Below are 22,894 nucleotides of genomic sequence, written 5' to 3'. Positions count from 1 at the left end.
AAAAAAAAAAAAAAAGGCTTATTTCTTTTCAGAAATCCCTACTCCTTGTGAACTCTGCTTGAACCTAAAAAGCAGGAACGGGTCATAAATCACTTGGACAATGGTCAACTGTTCAGTGGCTCATCTTTTCGATCACCCCCTCACCCTTTTTTTTAAAAGCCTTTCTTTTCTCTCCCTTTGGTACCTTTGCTCATTTGGGCTCCAAGACCAAAATGCCTTGGGGTGAAGATCAGCCAGTGTGGGGGAGGGGTGGTAGAGTAGGGCCACCTTATTTCTTCCAAGTCCTCAGCTGCCCTTTCCTCTCCCTCCTCTTCTCCTCCAACCTCTAACCCGGGGAACTGGCCAGGGCAGCCTCCCCAAACCCTGCTGGCGCCGTCCCCTGCTCCTCCTGGGAAAGGGGTGCCAAATAGGTCTGGTTCGCCCTTTCTTGCGGTGATGGGAAATTGCCCCACTCAGCTTGGCGGTCCAACCTCAGGCCCGGAATACCGGGCCAAACGGTCTCCCCCTGGAAGGATGGTATTCTCTGAGCGGCCACCGCCCGCTCCCCCCCGCCCTGCCGGCATGCAGCGCCCGCTGCGCCTCCAGAGCAGCCAAGTCCTGATACTTGCTCACCGCACTTAATTCTACCAGAGATCAATACCTAATATGATACCGAATAAATAAAAGGCGCTCACAGCGACCAGGGGACGGGGTTATTAAGCAGCTGGAGCTCTCACGGTGCATATCAATGCACCTGTCATTGTGGTTTGTAGCAAAATTTATGACTGCAACCACGGCGGCAGTAAACGCTTCAGTAAGGAATGAAAAGAAAAACACTTCCCAAGGCCCGGCACTTTTCAGAAGTGGAAAGCAGGCTCCGCGTAGGAGGCAGCGCAGCAAAAGAATTCCCTACTCCGCACTTTTCTCGCTCTCGCTCGCGTACCCTGCGAGCAGCGGGATTATATAAAGTGACGGGCGCCTGCCTCTGCTGGCAGCTCTGCTCCGAGGCCGAGAAGGGATGAACGCGCGCAGCCTCGCCGGGGATCAAAAATCTGCCCACAGTGGCCTCAGACGCCGAGAGGCTCGTCGGACTCTTGGAGGCCGGCTCGGCGCTCGCTCCTGTGCCCGTGGCGGTGGAAAGGCTGAGGGTGCTTGGGAAGGAAGGGGGAGCCAGGCGCCAAGCTATGGCTGCGACCATCTTAAATCACCGACGGGTAGAGTCAGCCCATGCAAGTTAAAAGAGAGGGGGAAGGCGATGGAGGTTGCGATCAGTTTCTCTCAAAATCCGCTAAGGCTCAAGCAGGTCTCAGCGCTTCTCCCTGTTTTGCCTAAACCAGGGTCAGAAGCCCACGGATCTTTCTGGCGGCCAAGACTTTTGCTGAGCATCCCCATGCATTCACTGGAACCGAGAAACGATTCTCCCCTTCCTGTTGGCTTTGCTACTTCGGGATTCGAAACCGCTGGTTTTCGGGTTTGATCGAAAGGGGACTTTATGTTCTGCCCAAGTTCTCCTGATCTCTAAGTTTGAGCCTCTTTTGCTCTATAAGAAGCCCTGGATGCGCCTTCTAAATCACTCTTATTTAGCCCAGATAACTTAATACTCTAATGCACCCTGTATTTAAGGCACTGGGCTCGCCCCATTAAAGCGCCATAAATTTGAAGGCCAATAATCAGTTTTCATGTAACGGGCGGCAGTTACGGGCGGCAGTTCCTACTGAAGTGACCCACTTCAAAGCTGCCCTTTGTTCTATGTCTTGATGTATGAATTTTGAGATGGATACCTTGAGTTGCAGGACAGATGGAAATGTAGTGGAAATTTTTTTAAATGATGCCCACTCACCAAAATTATGTATGTGTATGTTTTCTTGAATTTTGTCTTTAACTCTTTTTTGTAGGTTCTTCAGGTTTCTTTTGGTATCTGTGGAGGCGGATCTGGAACAAAATGGAAAACTCAGTAGCAGCCGTTTCTGCTTACAAACACTTACATATTGAAGGGCTTTTCCCACTTTAAGGGTGTCACAGTCAATATTACTATTGTATACGGTACCCCGTGGCCATCCAGACGCCTTCTCCCCAGCAGAAAGCAGACTCAGTTGGCTCCTAGGGAGCGAGAGCCACTTTAATGCCAAAATCCATGGCTGGATGGGGGAGGGAAGAGCCCGGACCTGAGGAAAGCAGCCAGACCCTCAAGCCAGGGGGTGAGCCAAGTGGGTCAGAGGTGCAGGGAAGCTAATCTGCTCTCCTCCTGCCCCCACCAAACTCTAAATGCTCCTCCAGGTCCCAATTCTGGAGGCCAAACACCCTCCTAGGGGCAGAAGAGAGAATAAAGGTGGGGTTTTGGCAGGGGAGGCTGCAGACTAGGGTACAAGGAAAGGACGGTAAATGGGCCTGGGTGGCTCCTGGTCAGAGGCTGCTTTACAGAGCCTCAGTGAAGAGGGTGCTGGGCACTAGCTAGTTCCTGGTTCGTACATTAAATATCTGTTGCTTTCCCTGAGTTTATTTATTCCGGTAAGTATCCACCACACTGTTGGCCCTGGGCTGCCCACTTCTGGGTCAGGATCAGACTGCAAATCGCCTAAGAAACAAACATCCTTTCCACCCACACCCGAAGCCACAGACCAAGCTCCCCCACCACTGTCACCACTCAGCCGGTGCCCACCCCCATCAGGTGAAAAAAGAGAGACAGAGTCCCGCTCTTGCATCTGCCCTCTGCAATTTGTCGACTCAGTAGTTTGCAAACACTAAACTACACCCGGGAAAGCCTCACACAAAGCGTTCCCGGCGCTTCTAAAGACTAGAGCGCGCAGCCATAAGCCTTTGAAGTGACCTTTGGCTCGCAACGCAATAACTCACCCCTTAATGAACACCCAACAGAAGCGTCTCGAAGAGATCCCAGCCCGGTAGGGCTCCTAACTTCGCGCAGCGGCTTCAGCTTCCCAGCCAGCCTCGACCCAGGGGGACACGCCACTCACCCGCCCCTCTCCCCCAAGCTCTTCTGGCTGGGCCCGGCCCTGAGGGTGGTGCGGAGGAGGCGCGAGGTACCAGGGCTCTCAAGCCAGCTGGTCCTGAAAGCTGCTTTATATAATATATTCACGTGGGCGGACGTCAACTTTCGCCGCTTGATTATTTTTATTTATTTATTTATTTAAAAAAGAGTTCTTTAGAAGTAGGAGCATCCCCTCAAAAAAAGAGCTAAGTTGGGAGGTCACCTGGGGCCGCCACCCCCTTATGCCCCTAGCTAGATTTTGTTTTTCTAGCCACGGAGGAACAGGGTAAGTTTGCGCCTGGGCGTCCGGGGTGCGGTGTGCTGTGAGCTGTTGGCATAGAAGCCTTGGTAAGGAGAAAGGAAAGAGGACCCCAAGTTGACTAAAGTTGGGCCACTAGAAAAGCCTTCAGCACCTTCTCCCACGCTCCCTACCCTGCCCACCCACCATCCCGCGAGGGCCCAGTTTTATCTCCTTGCTTGCCCAGAATCTCAGCCTTAACCGGGCTGGCTGTGGGCCACCAGTACTGGTGCCCCTTTTGGAGCCCAAAACGGGGAGAGCAGGAGCAAGCCGCATCGGTGAGCTGTCATCGGAAGAGCTGAGCCCAAGCGGCCCCAATCCTACACCTCATCCCTCAGCAGTGCCCCAGGAAAGCTCTTTAGGATAGGGCCAGCATGGAGCCTTGGTGGGGATTATTGAAATTTTCGGGGGAAGTTATAAGTGAGTGCTCCATGGGGCCAAATGAAATGCTGCTCGCGGTAATTGGATTCAGCTGACTAATCTGGCAGGCGCGCAGCTTCAAGGCAGCTAGCAAAGAAAAATGTCCAGCGACTTTAAGTTCTGATGGAGCCAAGCGCAGGCAATTGACAAAACAACTTTACTGCTCTCCTTTGATGGTGAAGCGCCTGGAAGTCGGTTCCTCTCCTGCCAGGGCCTGTCCCAACCTAAGCTAAGGGAGTCCTCCTTGCTTTTGAGGTTCCTACCCCATAGGGGTCCAGTTGGGTCTGGCCCAGTGGCATTGGAGCTCATGGAGCTGCTCACTCCATCCCTGGCCCGGATCGACCCGGGATGGGTTGTCTTCTCTCCCAGCTAGGAGTCACAGGGAGCGAGTAAACAAAAGGAGAGATGGGATTCGGGAATCATGATTTAGCGTTCATTCAGGGTTCTTTGGGGAGAAGGACCCAGAAACCCTAAACCTTTTCTCTGCCACTATGGCAATCAAAAGCTTAGACTGATAAAGGGAAGTGTGGAGGAACCTCCCAAACTCTTCTGGGTAGTTTGGGGGTTCTCTCAAATGTGGGAGGGGGAGCACAGTAGCGTTTTAATCTCCCAAGAAAAAAATTAAACCAGCAGCAAGAGGTAAAGCCTGAGTGTGGAGCTGCTACCCGAACAATGCAGGGAGCTGGCTGGCCACCGAGTTTATTTTAAATTCATATAAATCAAGCCGACTGCACCCAGCCCAGCAGCCGAAGACACACAATTAATATGACTCTCCATCTTACTTTGGCAGTGACCGTGTAAAAAAGTTCTTTTAAAAATTTCTTTTTCAATCCATTCTCCTAACTGCACATTTAGCCCCCACATATTTCCTCCAGCCCCCAATCACCTCACCAGGTCCCCTCCTTAAACTGCAACTACCACCCCCAATGCTGCCGGCCACCCTTCAAGCCTGGAAAGGTAGTGTCCTCCTAACCCTTTGGTAGGCGGGGAACGTCCCCACAAAGCGCGCCTTGTTACGATTAATCACCGTCCTCGATGTATATGTAGCAGTGTATCTAGGTCTACGCGGGCTGCCTCACCAATTGGCAATAATCAAGATCACAGATTACACAAAATAAATCATATTTAGTATCCCGCTCAGGGCAGCAAGCAGCCCCGTGCCCAAAGATTTCCATTTTGTCATGCAATTGCTTACCTGGATCCCAATTTATCATAAACCTGGTGTCCTCGGCCTCAGAGTGGGCGCCAGTGGGGGGCAGAGCTAGCCTTCCCCCTTTGTCTGCAGACAACACTGTCCCAACCCTGGTCTTGCGCGCTTGCAGACGCGGCCATATACTCGAGCACACGGAATTCCCGGTAGAATGGAACCAGGCTGAGGTTCAACTACCAATAAACGCAGGAGGAACGAGTTCTTAGTCCCCGAGCTGGCTTCGCCTGCGCTGCGCGCCCACCGGTCTACCCGCCTGCCCGCCCGTCCGCTCCAGGGCCCAGAGCGGCGGCCACCAGCGCCCCCACCCACTCCTGGGTTTCTGTCCAGCCCTCCCAGGACCCCCAGAGCTTGGGGTTTGTTTTGCTTGCGGAACGTGGTCCTTTCTGGATTTGGAGAGAGCCCCGGAAACCCCCTCAAAGTCGGGAAATACGGACGCTGCCTTCAAATGCAAGCATATTTGTTCACGTGACCCCGAGGGAAGATTGTACTGATTGAGGCTGGAACTTTCACGCCACCCAGCCCCGGAGCGCAGCCAGGCCTGGGGGCTGGAAGGGAGAGACAGGAGGCTTGGGACCTGGGCTCCTTCCCTGGGGCAGACGCGGATGGGTGTGGGGCTGAAGGAAAGAACTCATTCTCGCTGCTCCTGGCCGACTCAGTCTAGGCCTGGACGCCCGCACTGGGTTGGGGGCGTTGAGAGTCTCTCCCCACAACGACCTCTGACCCTGGCTGGGCCTTCCGCCAGACTGGTCCGGGAGTTGGATATTTTAGAGGCTGCCTCTCTTAGAGGCGTCTCTGGAGACGGCTGTGGAGCAGCAGAGGCTCAGGGTACCCCTAGCTCCCTGGCTCCGCAGAGTACTCCGCATCCGCACGGACCCTGGCAAGGCAGCCTCCCAGCCGCCTAGGCGGACGCACCGCTCACCTCCTCCCAGGGCGAGGTGGTTATGTGGTGGCACAACACCCGCTCTGATCCTAAGGTGGAAGCCGCGGCTCTCAGCCCTGGCGGTCACCTCAGAAAATCCTGCCACTACCACCACTCCGTGGCTCGTTCTGCGGACTCTGTCTGCGGCAGCCAAGTCGCCGCCACTTTGGAGACGGAGAAGGCGCGCGGCAGGCGGCCGGGACCCAGAACGACCTCCCCTCTCTGACCCCTGAGCACCCCAATCTTGTCCTTCGAGGCCTGGAGCCGACTAGGCGCTGAGCCACTGCCCGCCGAGATCTGTGTGACTCCAGATCTGGACAGGACCTGCAGATCCCATAGGCCCAGCGACCACGAAGCCGTGACTTCCCGCTTCCTGCGGTGCCTCCAGGAAGGCAAGGAGGACTGCGGAATGAGTCCTGGCTGGGCTAACCTGGGGGACGATGAAACTTCTATTTTAGAAATATTCAATCAAGACAGATTCCCACCACTCTCCAAGTGGCTGTTGGGAACAATTCTGCAATGTGGGAAAAAGAATTAAGCGTGCCAGGGCCAGCAGCCGACCTCCTGGCCTTGTAATGAGCGCCCAAGGCCCTCCCCAAGCCAGGCCCGCACTCGGGAATCCCGCACCACTGGAAACTCTCCATCCTATCCCCGAAGTCTTGGTTTCGTTGCAGACTCTGCTTTTCAGCGGCATCAGGCACAGTGAAATGCTCTGTTGCTGATTGCAGGGTTTGAGACCGGCGAAAGCACCCAGCAGCCATAAACGAGCACGGGAGGAGTGGGTAAGATCCACCGCATCCCCACTACAGAAGCTGAGGAATGTCCTGGAGGACCGAGCCCCCAGACCCTTACATGAGCCCCTCCTTTTGTTCACTTGGCCGGACCTGGCCAGAGGCCCACTCGGGGCGTCTCGAAGCTGGATCCTGGGTGCCCCCAGCCCACCCCCCACCCGGAGGACTCCGCCCCCTAGCCTCCTGCCAGAGGCCAAGCCGGTGGCCCCGCAGCAAGTGTTAATCCCCAGCCAAAGAGGGGGGCTGCTTTGCGGGAATTTGTCTCCAGGAAAGGATCTAAGCCTTCTTCAATCGGAGCATATGTTCATAGAGCAATAAACCGGAAAGATTTACAGTCCTCGCCCGGCCCCCAACAGTCTCGCACCCTTTCAGGAATTACTTACGATGATTTATCACACCAACCCGGGCAATTGTCACACTGATAAAATAGCCCGGGCCGGTGCCCGCCAAGCCGGGGCCTTGGGAGGCTGTTGGCTGCCGGGCCGCCAGCAGGGCTGGGGAAGTTTTTGTGGGTTTCTCTCTGGGCCTACAAGGGGGTATCTAGGTGGGTTGGAGTGGGTGGGGGTGGGAGGAGAGACGATTCTCATTGAGAAAAATGCAAGAAGCTCAGAGAAAGCGCCCGGAATCTGCGCCCGAGTCACTCGCAAAGCACATAAACATTTGTCATCTTTGAATAATTGAATTAATGTGTTATTGTTTGAATGTATAATTCATAACGGAGGAAACTTTGTTCTGTCCTGACGGGGAAATATACATACACCAAAAAAGAAATGAACACACACACACACACACAGACTCACACACAATCCCAAAACAACCACCATGCGCAGCCAGCCACGGCTAGCTGAAATCGTTCTGAAAGCCAATGGAGGCATCTCACAGAAACAAGAGGGAAGGAGGCGGCTGAAGAGGCACCGGGTCGGACTGTGAGCTGGAAGAAAAGAATGCCCGCTGTTGCCCCAGCCTAGGTTCCTGGCAAGCTGGGGGTGGGATGGGACGGAGCGGAGTGGCTCCTTAGAACACCGAATTTTCTTGGAGTGCGGGTGAAAAAGGGCAGAAACGGGAGAGAGCAGAGAGACAGCCTTCTGCAGCCCGCCCTGGCCTCTCCCCATCCTCCTTTCGCCAGGCTTCCCGTCGCCCCGGGGTCTCCCACTCGGGCTGCAGGGACTTCTCGCGTTTATTTTAGCTCTTCCAAAATAGAAATTAAAAATACACAAAAATAAAGGGGAAAGAAGGGGAAACTCGCTGGGGTGACAGAGGCAGCAGAGCTTGGGTGGGGAGAGCGGAGCAGGGGAGAAGCAACTCGGAAATCGTTATCTGTTGGTTAAAACCTGCCTGGGGTAAAATTTCAACTCGATTTTGTAGCCTTCTATTATGACGCAAAGAAAAATTTACGACCCTCGCTTGAAAAGAGGGCCAGGGCCTTTTCTCACCGGTTTAAGAATAGGCGGCAGATGCCGTGACAGCGACCATTGTTCCGGGTAGACGCAGGCGACCAGGCAACCTCGGCCCGCGTGCGCCAGGCGCGTCCCCAGCCGGGCCGGTTTTTTTTACAACTCCTGTTGTCTTGCAGCAGCCCGCGCGCACCTCACCCCTCACCCCTCGCCCCCAGCACCCTAGCGCCTCGCACAAACACCTCTCCTTGTCTCTGTCTCTGTCTCTCCCTCTCTTACACACACGCGCGCGCGCGCGGACGCACGCACACTCACACACACACACACACACACACACACACACTCGGCCGCTCTCAGTAATTTTTCATAAGTGCAAAGCTTTGCTGAATCAAAGGTCACCATCCAAGCCACTAACAACTTCTCCCCGGCTCGCAGTTCCAAATCAGGAAGCAAAGGGAACTATTTGTCAGCAGCCCTGACAGCTAAGTTCATTAAGGATTTAAATCTGATGAAATAAAAGTTGCCAAAATATTTACCTGCAGGCCAGGTTCCCGCACCCGCCAAGGGCCGGGGGTGGAGGGCCAGGGGCGCCGCGCGGCCCCCCTGGGCGGGTGATATTCTTGGGATCCCTGCACTTTCCAAGTCGGAGAGAGCCCTTTGCGTGGCAGATTAATGACGACTCCGTGTTTCTTAAGGGACGTGCTGAATTAATTATTTCGCCAATCACGTGGTCGGGACTTGTAGAAATCTATTCTTATCATCTTCCTCGCACTTTGAAAATTCTGCGGGTTATGAAAGGCCCTCCCCCGGCTGCCAGCGAGCCCTGGCCGCCCAGCCTGGCGCGGGGGGCAGGGAGGGCTCCCCAACATGGCGGGTGGGAAGCGCCGTCTGCCGAGGGTCCCGATTTACTGTACTGTACTCAGCGGGCTCTGCTATGGACGCGCTTCCTCCTCATCCCTGCCCGCGACTCAATACACACAACAGTATTGATGTATTGGTGGGCACAGGAGGAGCCATTAACCAGAAGACGGGCAGAGGACAATCATAAAATGTGTCTGAATATTTAAACTTCTGCCTGCACACTTATAAATACACATGTCCACGCGTCTGGGGCAAGCCGTTCCATATATTAAGGACACATGTCTGATTTTATGCATTCTGCTCATTTCCTGTCTGGAACAAGACCCCCATCTATTTTGGGACTCCTGTCTTGGCCCCTTCTTCAAGGCGAGGCCACGATGTGAAGAAGCCCTTGCGATAAATGTAGTGCACGGCACTTTTTATAGCAGGGAGTGTTTATTGTTGCTTGAGGGGTGGAGGGGGCGCGGGAGAAGGAGGGGCAGGTGCTAGAGTCCCCGCAGGAGCTGAGCAGCACCGGAAAAGTAGGAGCCCAAGAGTGGAGGCCAGGGGGTCAGGTCAGAGCAGCCACCCAGCAGCCTCGGCTCGGCCCAGAACCCAGAGCGCTCTCCCTGCATTGGCGGGGGGAGACCGGTAAGGTGTCTCATCCACCACTTCACAAAGACTTCCTCTGAGGGTTTCCAGACCATAAGGATCTGGGGGCTGGCCCGGGCCCAGCAGAATGCCAACTTTCATCCCCCTGTTAACCTGGGCAATTACTTCTTTTTCTTCAAAAAAATAACACCCAACACTCTGCACCCTGAATTCAACTCCAGGCTTCCCAATGCTCACAAAATATGATAGCCAATTGGGAGTGTGTGTATATGAGGGAGGGGGTAATAACAGAATTGCTAAGCCTCACAAGGCTTAACCTTCACACCTTAGGCACCCCACCCCCCAAAAATGGTGCCTAATTTATTGCAGAACATAATAAATTGTTTATATTAAATATTAGCTTCTAGAAGACTTAACAAAGAATGAATGCTTCTGTTAAGGCACCAAACAGGAGGGAGATTTGCTACACCTTTTATTATTTTAAATATAGATCAATGAATTACATCAAAACTACAAGCAACAATTAGTATAAATAATACTTTAATCAGTGGCAGCAAAACATTGGTCAATTCTATTTAAAAAGCATCTCCTGTGAACAGACACCATGGGGCTGACTGACAATGTCATCTCACAACAAAAGGCTGCAATGGACAGAGTGAGATGGGAGTCAGAGAAGCAACGTCCTCAGCAAACACTTCACTCTGCCCCTTCCCTAGTCAGGACCCCACCATTTTTTTTTTTTTTTTTTTTTAAACACCAACACAAACACTTCTGGCTCAAATGTAAAGAAACAAACTGGAAACAAATAATAGCAAATGGGCACTGGAGCCTTTCCACACCTAGCTTTCTCCAGAGCACGTTCCCAGATAGAAACCCATTTCCTTCCCTGCCCTAGGTGGTTGGGGGGCTCTACCCCTTCCCTGGCTCACTCCTGTGGGCCCAAATGGATGCTGAGGTCCGGCTGGGACCTCAGGGTTGGGGGCTACATCCTGGGCCAACCAAGCTCCATTAACATTTCAAAAGAATCCCTCGAAGCTGAGAAGGAGAGCTGAGACTTATAAACAAAGAAGTTTCTCTGATTAAGTTACTTTCCAAAGTAGTGGGGCTGTTTGAGAAGGAGCTTGGGTTTTCCTCCTGAAAACATGTTTCTTGGCTTTCCTCTGGGGCAGGGATGAAGTCAGTTAAGTGTTTGTGGCATTTGGTATGAAGCTGGGGGTGAATAACCTGAATTTTTGAGGTGGGGGAAAATCTATATAACAAATTTCTATAATATATATGTAGTCAGATGTTGTGAAAATATATACTTTTTTCCCCTTCCCAAGGAGAAGGTTTAATGAATACACAGATTAAAGTTTTAGGAAAGAATCTTAGCAACTTTCCAACTTGCCTAAGGATAGCGGCTCCTTTCAAACGGTACATCCAAAGACTGCTCTCCACGTTAGAGAGGAAAAAAGAAAAGAAGGGTAGTTAGAGTCCAAAAGGTTAAGGGTTTAGAGGTCAGTCCTCCCGGCTGAAATACAGCTAATCGAATAGAAAATTTGTCCTCTGGATGAACCTGATTCTGTAATTTACCCGAACTTCAGTAAAATACCTTTTCAGCTTCTCTACGTGAGGGCGTCAGAAAAAAGACGTCTTGACTATGTATGAACTCTGTGCTTTTTGTCATAGAAACAATGATGTGAATAATGCAGGAATATCCATCTTTAATATCTCGACGTGGTGATATTCAAGTATTGCCATGTGCAAGTCTGAGAGCCAGGCTCACCCCAAGGAGGAACAAAGAGCAGTCCCTAGGGTCTAATACAAAAGACCAAGGCTTGGAAGACACTTTAGAGAAGCGGAATTTCAGCCTAGGGACTGCAGTGAATACCTGCCCTCAGTTCTCAGGAGACACAGCCAAAGAACACGCCTACAGAGAAACTCTTTTTTCCCTCCCACTTAAATTTATTTTTTAAATTACCACAGAAACCTTCTAAAGTGTTTTTGAAGCACTGAAAAAATATCCCCTTTCTGGATCTTAAAATTAAGTTTTAAGCTTACCCTTTCTCCCTCTTTCACTTTGGTCACTTTTTGATAGCTACAACCCTTTTTTCCAAGCCTGAGGCCTTGGGAAGACTTGTTTCATCTAAGTATATGAACTCTGGTCATTACCTTTGACTTTTTCCTCCTTATGCTTAAGGGTCAGCATTTTAGAAAAATGAACTTTGAACCCTTCCCGGGCGAGACAGAAGAAAAATGACTAAAGAACATCTCTCCTGTTGAGAATGATTCTTTTAAAAAAGCACTATTCTCAAGGCAAAGATGAGTGCTTGAAAACTTTTATACTTTTACATATTCTGCTTCTAATTAATGGGCTGAGGAAATCTTCCTTAGATTTGGTTTTTTAAAAAATTAAAACTTCAGGAGAAAAAACCTCTAAGGCTAACTTTTGTGGATGTCTAGATTCAATTAGGTTTATTTTTCTTTCTTTCTTAAAGTAAGAGTTCCTCACCTTCCCACTTTCTCCCCACCACACAACTCTTCCCCTACACAGTTCATACACCAGTTCCTGTAAAACACTGCTATGTGGGGATATTCAGGGCATTTGAAATCCAGTTGGATCAGAAAATTCAGTCATTATCTAACGACCCAGTGCATAGAGGTTTTGTTTTCTTTCCCCAGAAGGAAAATGTTGGACCATTTGTTGCTTTTTTCCCCTTTCCTTTAATCACCCAGAACTGGTGGTAAGCACAGTGCTGAAAAAAGCACATGTGGAAATATATTTTCAGGAACTCAACTTTGAGTGGATCCTTTGCTTCCTTCTGGAAGGGTTAAGGGCCCCTACACACACTTCCAGAGAGCGGGGGTGAAGGGTGGGGGTGGGGTTCAGAAGTAAGTGCACATATCTTTCATTCTGCTCCGTGAAGTTCAGCCCCTTTCACCATTTTAAGATTTTTGGCATGAAGGTGTCGGTTTTTTCTGTACCACATTTCCCAACAAATAAATATTTAAGCAAATATCTAAACATAAAATAACCCGTTTTCACTTCCTTCTTAGACCCATTTCTTTGGACACAGGGCCACTGGGAGCAAAATATATATTTTTTAATCACATGAAATTCCATAGACAATCCAGAAAGTTCAGAAATCCTGACCCAGCTCTCTGGCTTCCACTGAAAGCACCTAGCACAAGGGTGGCCAACCTTCTGCCTCAACTCCCCCACATTATTAAGCCACAAAGCTCCCTGGAGGGATGGAGTGGGGGAGAAAGTCCAAATTCACAGTGGGATAAAGCACCCAACCTTCATTTGCAAATTCAAAATCCAAGAGTGGTGATTTTCATGAGTTTAATGACTCGCCAAGATTTTATGTTCTCAGTAGCTCCTGCCATATAATATACTTAGAGAGAGAATCCCACCCCCCCTCCCATACCCATCCCGCTCTAGGGAGGGGGCTGCCCTCGGGCAGGATGCTAACCTAGTCCGAGGGCGGCCTGCTAGTCCCAGGTCCACCCCACAGTACCTTAGAGCCCAGCAAGGTGACAGCAGGCCCGGCCTGCCCCCGCAGCTTCGGCTCAGCCTGGTGTGCAGGGAGAGATGGGCCCAGGGTCCCCACTTCTATAAGGTTGTCAGGTCCGTGTGATGGTCTTTGGCCATCGGCTGTAAATGCTGGCTGGGGGCGGTTGAGGAGGAACAAGACGAGGAAGAAGATGAGGACGATGACCTGCCTTTGGTGTTGGGCAGCTTATGATCTTTTTTCCACTTCATCCTCCGGTTCTGGAACCAGATCTTGATCTGGCGTTCCGACAGACACAGGGTGTGAGCGATTTCAATCCGACGGCGCCTTGTCAGATACCTGTTAAAATGAAATTCTTTTTCCAGTTCTAGGACTTGCTGCCGGGTGTAGGCCGTCCGGGACCGCTTGGGCTCCCCACCGGTGTAGTTGGGGTTCACTGCGAGACAAAACAGACAGGACAGCCAGGTCAGCGCCCGGCCACTAGTTAGGCCCCTCGCCTCCGACGCTCACTTCCTGGCGCGGACCTCCCCGCGTGCTCCCAACCTCACTTTGCTTCCTCCCTCCCACCCTCTCCCCAGCGCACACGCTCACTCCCACCCACCTCCTCAAACACACCCACACACCCCAGGCTTGCAGGGCGGGATCCCCAAATGTGCTCTTTCTTCCAGGCCCACCATCTGGTCCGGAACAACCCAGCAAGCATTTTGGAAATCCCCTGCTCCTCCACAGCCTTCCCCCTGCTCTGAAAATGGAGTCCTCCCCCACCCCACCCCCATCCCCACCCCCTTTTGCGCCCACAGCGGAGCAGCCAGCCACATGGTCCTGGCCTGCTCCCTCAGCTATAAAAATTTATGGGGAGAGTAATTGCGGCGCCCATGGAAGCTCCACACGCCCACACCTACTCGCACCCCCTTCCAGGGGACCCAGGCCAAAGGGCTGGGATGCCGGCAGAGAGGTTGCTAGACCAGAGTCTTACCCGAATTCACGTGCACCTTCTTCATCCAGGGGTAGACCACTGCCGGCTGCTTGAGTGCCGTCCCGGGGGGCGGCTGCTTGGGGTCAGACTGACTGCAGGCCCGGGCGCCAGACAGGGGCGCGGGCGGAGGCGCTGGGGGCGCTGGGCACGGCTCTCCCGGGGCGGCGTAGTGACCACCAGGGCCGCTTGGCTCTTGTCCGTGACCCCGCGCGGGCAACGCCGAGCCGGTCCCGGGGCCGCCGCCTCCGAAAGGCTGCTCACCGAATTCGGGCCGCGGGTAGAGCCCCGGGGGCTGGAAGTCTGCGCCCTGCGCGCCGCCGCCGTAGTAGTCGGCGCCCTGCTCGCCTAGGTAGCCACCCTGCAAATATTCCTCGCACGGAGGGAACTTGGGGTCCACATACTTGGAGTTCACCATATACGAACTCATGACCATTAATTTCAGAAGGTAGAAAATACTAATTTTTCTCGTGTTGTCTTTTTTTCTCCTTCCATAGGGCCCTCCTACTTGCTGTCAACTGAATAAAGTTGGGCGGCCATGTGACCAGGCCAGCCAATGGCGAGGGAGCAAGTTTATCACCGGGTTGGTGAGCATCTCATAATTTTTACAAATTTAACTAAATAACATACGTGTAATCAAGTGGCTTGCTGTGGCACATTTGAGAGCCCCTGCCAGATATTAATGTAGTTCCAGTTTCCAGCACCCCGTTCCCTCAGGTAATCCCAGCTTTTGTCTGTCACTGATTTTGCCAACCTTCCGTGCCCCGTTCCAATCACCCCCAGCTGAAAGCAACTACCCCCCCACAAGCCAAATAGACACAGCTCAAGGGAGAATGAATCTTCCTACTGGGGTGCAGAGCAATGAAAGGTGGGTGGGCAAAGTCGCCCATGAATTGGGCAGAGTGCCCCAGGCGGGGAGGGTTCCTGCCTGCCCGCCCAGCCTACGGCCGGCGGGAGCTGGGACTCTGCCATACAAAGGCTGCCGTCCTGGCTTTGTCTTCATCAGGGTCACCCGAAAGTTACCAGAATCTGGCCAGCTTGAATCAAATTAGGCAATGAGTAACCACCATGCTTTCTACCAGTGCCCAGGCCCGGGTGTTCCCAGCCGAAGCCAGGCCCTGCCGAAATGGCAAGAGGCCCTTACTGCCCTTGCCCATGTAGCTGGGGGTGGGCTGGGATGGTGGCGAGGGTACCCTCAACTCGCTCAAATGCACCCCAGAGCTCCCCATTGGGCTTCTTTGAAGCTTGCTTTCTTCCCACAGGAGGGCCCCAAATACCAGCCAGCCCCATTAGAGTTCCTTTGCACCTCATGTCCCTGGAGGGCAGAGCTGGGACTGGGCAAGCTGGCCTTGCACCTCACTCCCTAGTACCATCAAACCTAGCCCTTTGGTCTTGCATCCGTGCAACCAATTAGGCTTTTCTTTTCTTTTCTTTTCTTTTCTTTCCTTCTCTCTCTCTCTTTCTTTCCTCTTTCTTTCTTTCTTTCTTTCTTTCTTTCTTTCTTTCTTTCTTTCTTTTTCTTCTCTCTCTATCTTTCTCTCTCATCTTTCTTTCCTTTTCTTTTTCAGCACCCACAGGATCCTCTGTTTAAAGGTGAGGAGCTTCTGAAGAGGGAAATGCTGCTCTGTGTCACCAGGCACAGCTGATCCTCCTGGAGTCCAAGGTAATAAAACAAAAAGAGGCGGCTGGCCAGTGTCGGCTGCTTCTAGTCTCCACTTCGCACTTTGGTCTCTGGCTATTCCGAAGAAACGTGAAGTTTTTGCATCGACCATATATTCCCCTAGAATCGAATCTGTGACTATATGGATACCACACAAATTCGGTTCTACAGGGTATATATAGACAACGTTACAACCTCTGGGTCCCACCCAGAGTGAGGTGCCTAGGCCGCTGCCAGCCCCAGCCTCTTCCTCTGAGCCACCACCGCCTGACGCAGCCACCCGCACTTTCTGAAACAGTTCAGGTAGCCTGATGGGCTTGGCGACAATTTGAAGCAACGAGTTCCCTCATTCTTTTGCCAGGGTCAGGGTTACCAAGCAGCCTAGCAACCAGAATATTCTTTTTAAGAAAGAAAGGAAAAAAAAAAGAAATAAAAATAATCCATCCCAGGGATGGCGGCTTTATTACCCCCCTCTCAGGATCCAAATAACCCCCCCCTTATCAAGTGGTATTTTCCAGAAAGGAACAAATGCCCTCAGCGGCAGAAAGAAAAGAGGCAAGAGGAGAATATACTCTGTCCACTGCTTTTCCTACTGCCTGACCAAGCCAGGTTGTCTGCCAAATCTACTTCTCCAAGAAGTCGCGCATTTACCTTCATGGGCCCTGAGCCGGGCTGGTCTCTCAGTTCCGCGGCTGCTGCAGACCCCGAGGCAGGCGCTGCTCACAGGCACCGAGCCGCCTTGGGCTGAGGCCGGCGCGCTAATGGTGAAGGGCAGGGAGAGGGGTCATTCGAAATCATTTACAAACATATCACAAAGTTTCATTATTTTTGCTTTGCCGACAGCAGCACACAAGAGTACAAAAGTTCACAAATTTCACCCGCCCCAGTGCCTCGGCACTGCGCAGGGCATGCCCCTCAGTTCAGGGCATGGAGAGCGCAGACTCACTCAGGGCCTGGATGGATTTCAGGGGCACAGGGATGCCCAGGCTTGAGTGGGGCTTTTGAACGCCTAACTGTGGGCTGAAGGTGCTCCTTTTTTTTTTTTTTTTTTTTTTTTCCTGTCTTAATTGCCCTTCCTACTTCCCACATAAATCAAACATTAGCTTCGAGCTTAGGCCTGGGCCTGGTGGGGTGGGGCAGGAATACTACCCCTCCAGGCATGGCACTTTGCACACACCCCCAATCCTTTGGTTCCATCACTTTACCTCTTTCGTAGGGATTTTTTGGGTGCCCATTCTAACAAGGGCTATGAGGCTGCAGAATCTGTTTGTCCCTGAAGATTCCCCCCAGTTTCCCTGAATGCCAAGGACTCCCACGTACCCACCTTCCTGGGACACTGGGCCTAGGCTCTATCCAGACAAATTGGGGGAGGCTGCTGAGCTGGCTGGGGACCAGGGTGAATGTACACATTTTCATATTTGTTAGACGCTGTGACCTGCATTTCACCTTATTGCTCGACTTGTTCAGACAGGTCAAAGCCAACGAGTTATTGATGAACAAAAGCGTTAAATATTCACCTCCCGCTCAACTGCCCATACTAACGCTTTTGATCTCTCGGGCTTTTTGTGCTGTGTTCAGCTACCGGGCAGTGAATGTGGGTTTGCTAGCAGGCAGCTTCCGCAGAGATAAGCACCCAAAGCCAGTGCAGGGGAGGAGAGAAGCAAGACCAGGGGGTCCCCAGGACACCAGATTTTCCAGACTGGGGCCCAGAGCCAATATCACTTGGATCAGCCTGGTGTATAGGGGGTAACTGCTCCTCTAGGGGTGTGTACAGCCTACAAACGGTCGACTAGACTGCCCAGCCCAGCGGGGCCAAAAAAACCTGCCCCTGAGCCCAGCCCCAGCTTTTCCAACCATGAAGGAAGGAGGGTACCTGGTTGCTGCAGCCCTCTCATATTCTATCTCCCGTTAAAATAAAATCGCCTCCGTTTTGCAGTGAGAGAGGGGCCACAGTTCTTTTTGTGACTCTCCCGCCAATACCATCCTCTTAATGAGATGGTCCTCCGGGAGGCTTCACAGGCCTAATCAGAAATGTACCTGTCTTTCGCGGCACAGGCAACTCAGAAAGATCCAAACATCCAAGCCAAGGGCCCCAGGAGTCTCTGGCCCCACCCCACCCCGCTCCACCCTCCTATATCTCTTTGCAGCAACAGCGACTCTGGGGAGGAAACCCTCCAACTGCAGTTACAGAGAAGCAGAGGTGAAAAGAAGGACCGTATCCCTCCTCGTTCAGCCAGTGTCCCAAACCCAGAGCCCGCAAGGCTGCAACTAGATCGGGGGAGGGTTGGGGAAGGGAATGTCCCATAAAGCTCAGAATTCACAGCCCTTCCCAGAAGAGGGCAACTTAACACACCCACGGCCACAGAGGATTGAGTTTTTGTTTTCAGTTAATATTTTTAAAAACAGAAGGTTGGCCAGGCCGGACCGGGCTAAGAACGGTTGGACTGCGGAGGGGATCGCATTGCCTTGGTGTTTATTGCTTTGGTTTGATGCCGCAGGTCGTTAATAGGACAGGCTGCTAAATAGCAAGCTCTTAACAGAAGTGACCGTCTTGGAGGAGCTGCACCTGTGCTAAGCAGGGACCGGCCACGAAGGTCCAGGAAGGTTCAAGGAGATCAGGGCGAGACGCCGCGGCCGGTTCCCTTAGGCAGGTGTCTGTGAACCAGGCCCAAGAAAAGCTTTCCAGGAGCTGGATTTAGCGCCTCCACCTCCCAAGGCGAGCTAACCTCCCAAGGCTAGGCCCGGGGTGGGGGTTGGGGTGGGGTAGGGGAGGCAGGGCCTTTCTTCATCCGCCCACTCCGCAGGCTCGGCCCTAAGCCCACCACTTCCCCGCCATCGGTACCGCCTCTTCGCGATTCGGAAGAAACGGGAAGGTACTTACAGCGGCGCTCTCTCATGGTCCCGAACCTGTTGCAATGAAAACGGGGGTCACTTAAATTTCACAGGATAACAAAGCAGAAACATATGACTCACAGAAAAATGACAAGGCCAAGATACCCCACCAATACTCAGACCTCCCTGCTTCAGGTGCCCGTCCCCGGGAACTGCGGAAAGTTCCCCGCGGAGCTGGAGATCGCAGTCCCTCAAGAGCAGAAAGATTATGAGAGAATTCGGTCTCCATTGCCTCCCCCATTCCATGCACCCTTGGGCAAAACCTCACTGGTTATTTGGCCCAAGTCAGGCCGCCTGTAACAGGGTTTTCCCAGTGGGAAAACGGGAAGCGAGGAGAAAATGGGCCTTTGTGTGTTTCCTTCTGCGCAATCAGGCTGGGTGGGTGCAGGTCCACTGGGGAGGGGTAGCCGCTCCATCTGCCCCTCACCCCAGCTTCCTATCTCTCTCACCCTGGGAGCAATTCAGCCTTCTTTTCCAGCTTCAGGTTGATTTCAAATTCCTCAGCCCCAACCAGTGTTCCCAAAACCTGTCTTCTCCTCCTCAAAGAAGAATCAGGCATGGCTGGGACTTGCCTTCCCACCTCTACTCCAATTCAAAACAAAGAGCAATTTCCAGGGGGAAATGAGGACCCAAATGATAACCAAGGAGGAAAATCAATGGGCTTAAAGGTAAATGGCAATGCTTTAGATTGTTATCCAGCTCTATGGGTATGACAACAATTTTTCAGGATTGCTGCTGGAAAGCCCAGAAAACAATCTTATAAAGCAATGGTCCTCCCAGAGGCTGGTGTCCAGTTTTAAGTTTTCAGTCTTTCCTAATATTATTATAAGAAAGCAATATCAGAAATCTCAGGGACAAAGCATCTTTACCCTCATCCTCTCTTCCCCCCCCCCCCAGAATAGCATTGTTTTATTCCACTTCTGAAGGAGATGCTCTTATGGGAAGAAGCGGGACAGTAAGTCCCTCTCGTGAGGTGGGAACCCTCAATTCCTAACTGTCCCTATCCAGAAGGGAGGGCATGAGAGATCAAGATGCTCATTCTATTTGTTAATTTAGGTTTAGGCTAAAATTAGAATAAACTTCGATGAGACTTCTCCCCATCCTAAGCAGAAAAGTCAGGAACAGAGAAATCCCACACCTCTGAAGTTGTGGAAAAAGTAGTAAGTGACTTACTGTTTTTCTTTCCTAGTGGGCAGGGGAGCTGAGTAGAACTGTCTCCTTCTTAGCTTGGTGCTGGCTGGAGCCTCTCACGTTCCTATTGCTGCTCCAGGAACACAGCATCTGCACTTGTATGCTCTTAACCTAATTTATGGTGGGAATTATATTTTGGCTTGTCAACTCTCAAGCAATAAAACAAAGTTTATTGGAATCACGTGCTCGTAAATAGCCACTCAGGTCTCATCTCTGCAGAACCATAAATAACCTTTGGCTTTAAACTTTTATTCACTAAATAAAGGTTTGCTGCAACTGTTCCCTCAGATTTAAATAGTTCCAAATATCCAAGATGCAAGGGAGGTCATATTCATATCAATACCCAGGCTTTTCAAATAGCATCTTTTCAGAGAAGCTGTTTAAGTTGGGAGATGGTGCTATTTGGAAAAGGCTGGTTGGTGGGCATGTCTTATGATTCTTTGGCTGCATTCACTGTGAGTACCATCAACCCCTTTATTTCAATAATTTCCTAGCTCTAGATGTGATAAAGGGGAAAGTCAAAAGCCATTTCTTACTTGCTTATACCAGAAGTTGGAAATTTGAGATTTTGTTCAAGTTTCAATAGAGAAAGGTGGTTAGAGAGAGGCTGGGTGGGCTTGGGGGTGGGAGTGGCAGTTGGAATTAACACTTGGCTCCCTCCGTATTGTTGTGGATGAGTTTGAAGAAAATTGAAGGTAGCCACATGCCTAGAGGTTTTTATAATTTCCTTAGATCTGAAAGGGAAGCGTTTGCAAGTGACCAAACTGCTTAAAACATCAAGACTTGGGATTCGGTAAAGTGAGAAAGCGGAGAATAGCCCCTTCAGAATCTTTGGCAACTAAACCTCTAAAGAAGGTTATAAAACAATAAAACAGCCCTGGTGTGAAGGAGACAGGGTGTGAGGAAGCAAATGAGACTCTCAAGGAATCCAAGCCTGGGAAGTCAGATGTCCCCACTCCCACGGTGCCCCCAAGCACAGAGATCAGGGCTCAGGAGCTTTGGGGGCTCAAAACTGGGTGGGATTCTTAGGAGGACTACCCCCATACCCACACTGCTGCCTGCATCAAGGAGAGAGCCCAAGAGAGGAAGAGGGAGTACACTGCCTCTGTCCTGCTGAGAAAGCGAAGAAAAGGAGCTTGGGCCTGAGGCTGCTCTCTAGGAGAATGCAGCATTCTCTGCTTGGGGGAGGATAAGTGGGGGTAAGAGAGAGAGAAAGATGCCCCCAGCTCCCACCAAGGAGCATAAATAAAAAGAGAATTGACCCCCCAGCACCTTTCAATAGCCCACCAGAGTTGCCACCAAACAGTGTAAAAATGTGTGTTTTTGACTATTCTGATGAAAATAATGGATGTTCTGTGGAGATTTGTAGAGCACACACACACAATTTCTAAATCAAATTCAGTTGCAACTGTTCCCATCAGAAAGTCCCACTAAGCCCATAAAAAAAAAAAACTTCATACAAAGATCTCTTTGCATCCCACTTTCCACCATTCTACATGCACTTCCAAACCCATTTCCTGATTTGACTGTCATTAGCTAGAGAGCAGGGGGCTGTTAGCCTGGATTGTAAGGCATCCATCCATTTCTCTTCTTTTGTTCCACTAGGCATGTAGACATATATATATTTTTTTTATGGTTGATGGCATCTGTTTTTAAAAATGGATAAACTCTTCAAAACAGTTTCTGATTCTGATTAGCACTAAATGAGCAGCTGTCAAAATATAATAATAATAATAGTTTGAGGGGTTGAGAAGAGCTTTCTTTATTTTCCTGTAATCCCAGCACTTTAGGAGGCTGAGGCAGGCAGATCACAAGGTCAGGAGTTCGAGACCAGCCTGACCAACACGATGAAACCCCATCTCTACTAAAAATACAAAAACTAGCTGGGCGTGTTTGGTGCGTGCCTGTAACCCCAGCTACTTGAGAGGCTGAGGCAAGAGAACTGCTTGAACTCGGGAGGCGGAGGTTGCAGTGAGCCGAGATCACACCATGCACTCCAGCCTGGGGGACACAGCGAGACTCTGTCTTAAAAAAAGAAAGAAAGAAAGAAAGAAAGAAAGAAAGAAAGAAAGAAAGAAAGAAAAAAGAAAAAAAAGAAATTAATCACAGTACATATTACTTTCCAGGCAATTGTGATGAGATTTTTTTGAGAATGGGGTAAGGACAAGATAAGACTGAGGAGAAATGATGTTTGAAACAGTGATGGGTAGCTAGTCAGGACTAGATAGACATTCTTTGAAAGAATGGTGATGAAGCATGTGACTGAGACATGCTTGCAACCTTTACTGTGGCCTACACAAAAAGATAAAATTACATAGCCTATCTGTATATTTAGCTGTGAGTAAGGAAAAGGAGAGATGAAAGGAAGATATTGAGGCAGACGTCATTTATGTCTTGATCTTAGGAAAGCAAGACAAAGTGAGTAAAGAGAGGAAGTGTCTACCTTCCCATAATCTTCCCTTGTCTCCTCCTCCCTGTCTTCCTTTTCTCCTCCCCTCCTCCTGGTCTTCTGTAGATGAGAGAGAGTGGATTGGGGAAGAGAAGCTGAGTGATGGGAAGAGCAGAGCTAGCATGTGCCCATTTGTTGGGGAGTTTCCCAAGAACTTGCAGTGGAGGTAATGGAAGAGACAGTGGGGAAGGACAAATTGAGTCTTCTTAAAAACCTGGAAGGAATTAATTTTTAGGTAAAGTGGGACTCTGGGTACTGTCCCTCCCCATGTGGCTAAAAAGAGCCTAGAAAGCTCCCATGAGATAGGGCACCTTGTAGGTTCCACTGCCCCCTGGGAGCCAAAGTAGCTCACAGTAAGGAAGAGAGAGAGATGGGGTCCTGGTAGGCAGCTCTACTCCAAAAGTAAAGAAAGTCAGCCCTCTACCCACCTTAATGGCCCCTACTAGGTGGCTCCAAGAAAGAATATTTTCATGTTGGCTCTTAAGAGGCCTTTTGCCTGAAGGGGGTGGAGCTTTCCTCTTAAACTAAATGGTTGTACAATAGAAGAGATAAGAGGGGCTTTGAATGTACTTCCTGGCCAGGGAGACAGGTGGAGGAAGGAGCCTGCCCAGGGCTGGTACTTAAGGATATAGTCTGGGCGTGTAGCCAGAGAAGGGCTGAGCAAGAGAAACACTGTTCTCCCTGCCCACCTCCCCCTGCCCCAATGGAGTCACTCATTGGTGCTCTGGCTTGAGGACCTCTGGGAGGAAGAGGTGACCCCACACGAATAGGCCAATAGTGAGAGAT

The 22,894-nt window shown here is 51.0% G+C and overlaps 1 protein-coding gene and 1 long non-coding RNA gene across 3 annotated transcripts; both read right to left on the bottom strand.

Annotated features, from left to right (window-relative positions):
• Window positions 1–1,834: 1,834 nt before the first annotated feature.
• Window positions 1,835–15,334, bottom strand: HOXD4 (homeobox D4). Of its 2 annotated transcripts, XR_001828019.2 has the most exons (3): window positions 13,920–15,334; window positions 12,950–13,379; window positions 1,835–1,911 (listed from the first exon to the last, which is right to left on the bottom strand). XR_001828019.2 is itself a non-coding variant. In XM_017538281.2 (2 exons), exons 1-2 carry the CDS (start codon window positions 14,350–14,352, stop codon window positions 13,045–13,047), a joined length of 768 nt encoding a protein of 255 aa, XP_017393770.1. In that variant the 5' UTR covers window positions 14,353–15,334; the 3' UTR covers window positions 9,909–13,044. The 2 variants fall into 2 exon arrangements, 1 of the variants encoding a protein (XP_017393770.1); XM_017538281.2 differs by lacking the exon at window positions 1,835–1,911 and having other exon boundaries at window positions 9,909–13,379.
• Window positions 15,335–15,470: 136 nt separating this feature from the next.
• Window positions 15,471–16,309, bottom strand: LOC119472637. The gene is made up of 2 exons (XR_005201794.1): window positions 16,228–16,309; window positions 15,471–15,567 (listed from the first exon to the last, which is right to left on the bottom strand). It is a non-coding gene; the product is annotated as an uncharacterized LOC119472637 (long non-coding RNA).
• Window positions 16,310–22,894: the final 6,585 nt, after the last annotated feature.

Source organism: Cebus imitator, unplaced genomic scaffold (assembly GCF_001604975.1).
Source record: "Cebus imitator isolate Cc_AM_T3 unplaced genomic scaffold, Cebus_imitator-1.0 Scaffold110, whole genome shotgun sequence".
Lineage (NCBI taxonomy): Eukaryota > Metazoa > Chordata > Mammalia > Primates > Cebidae > Cebus > Cebus imitator.
The sequence above is the reverse complement of the archived record's forward strand: the minus strand, read 5'-3'. Positions and strand labels throughout refer to the sequence as shown.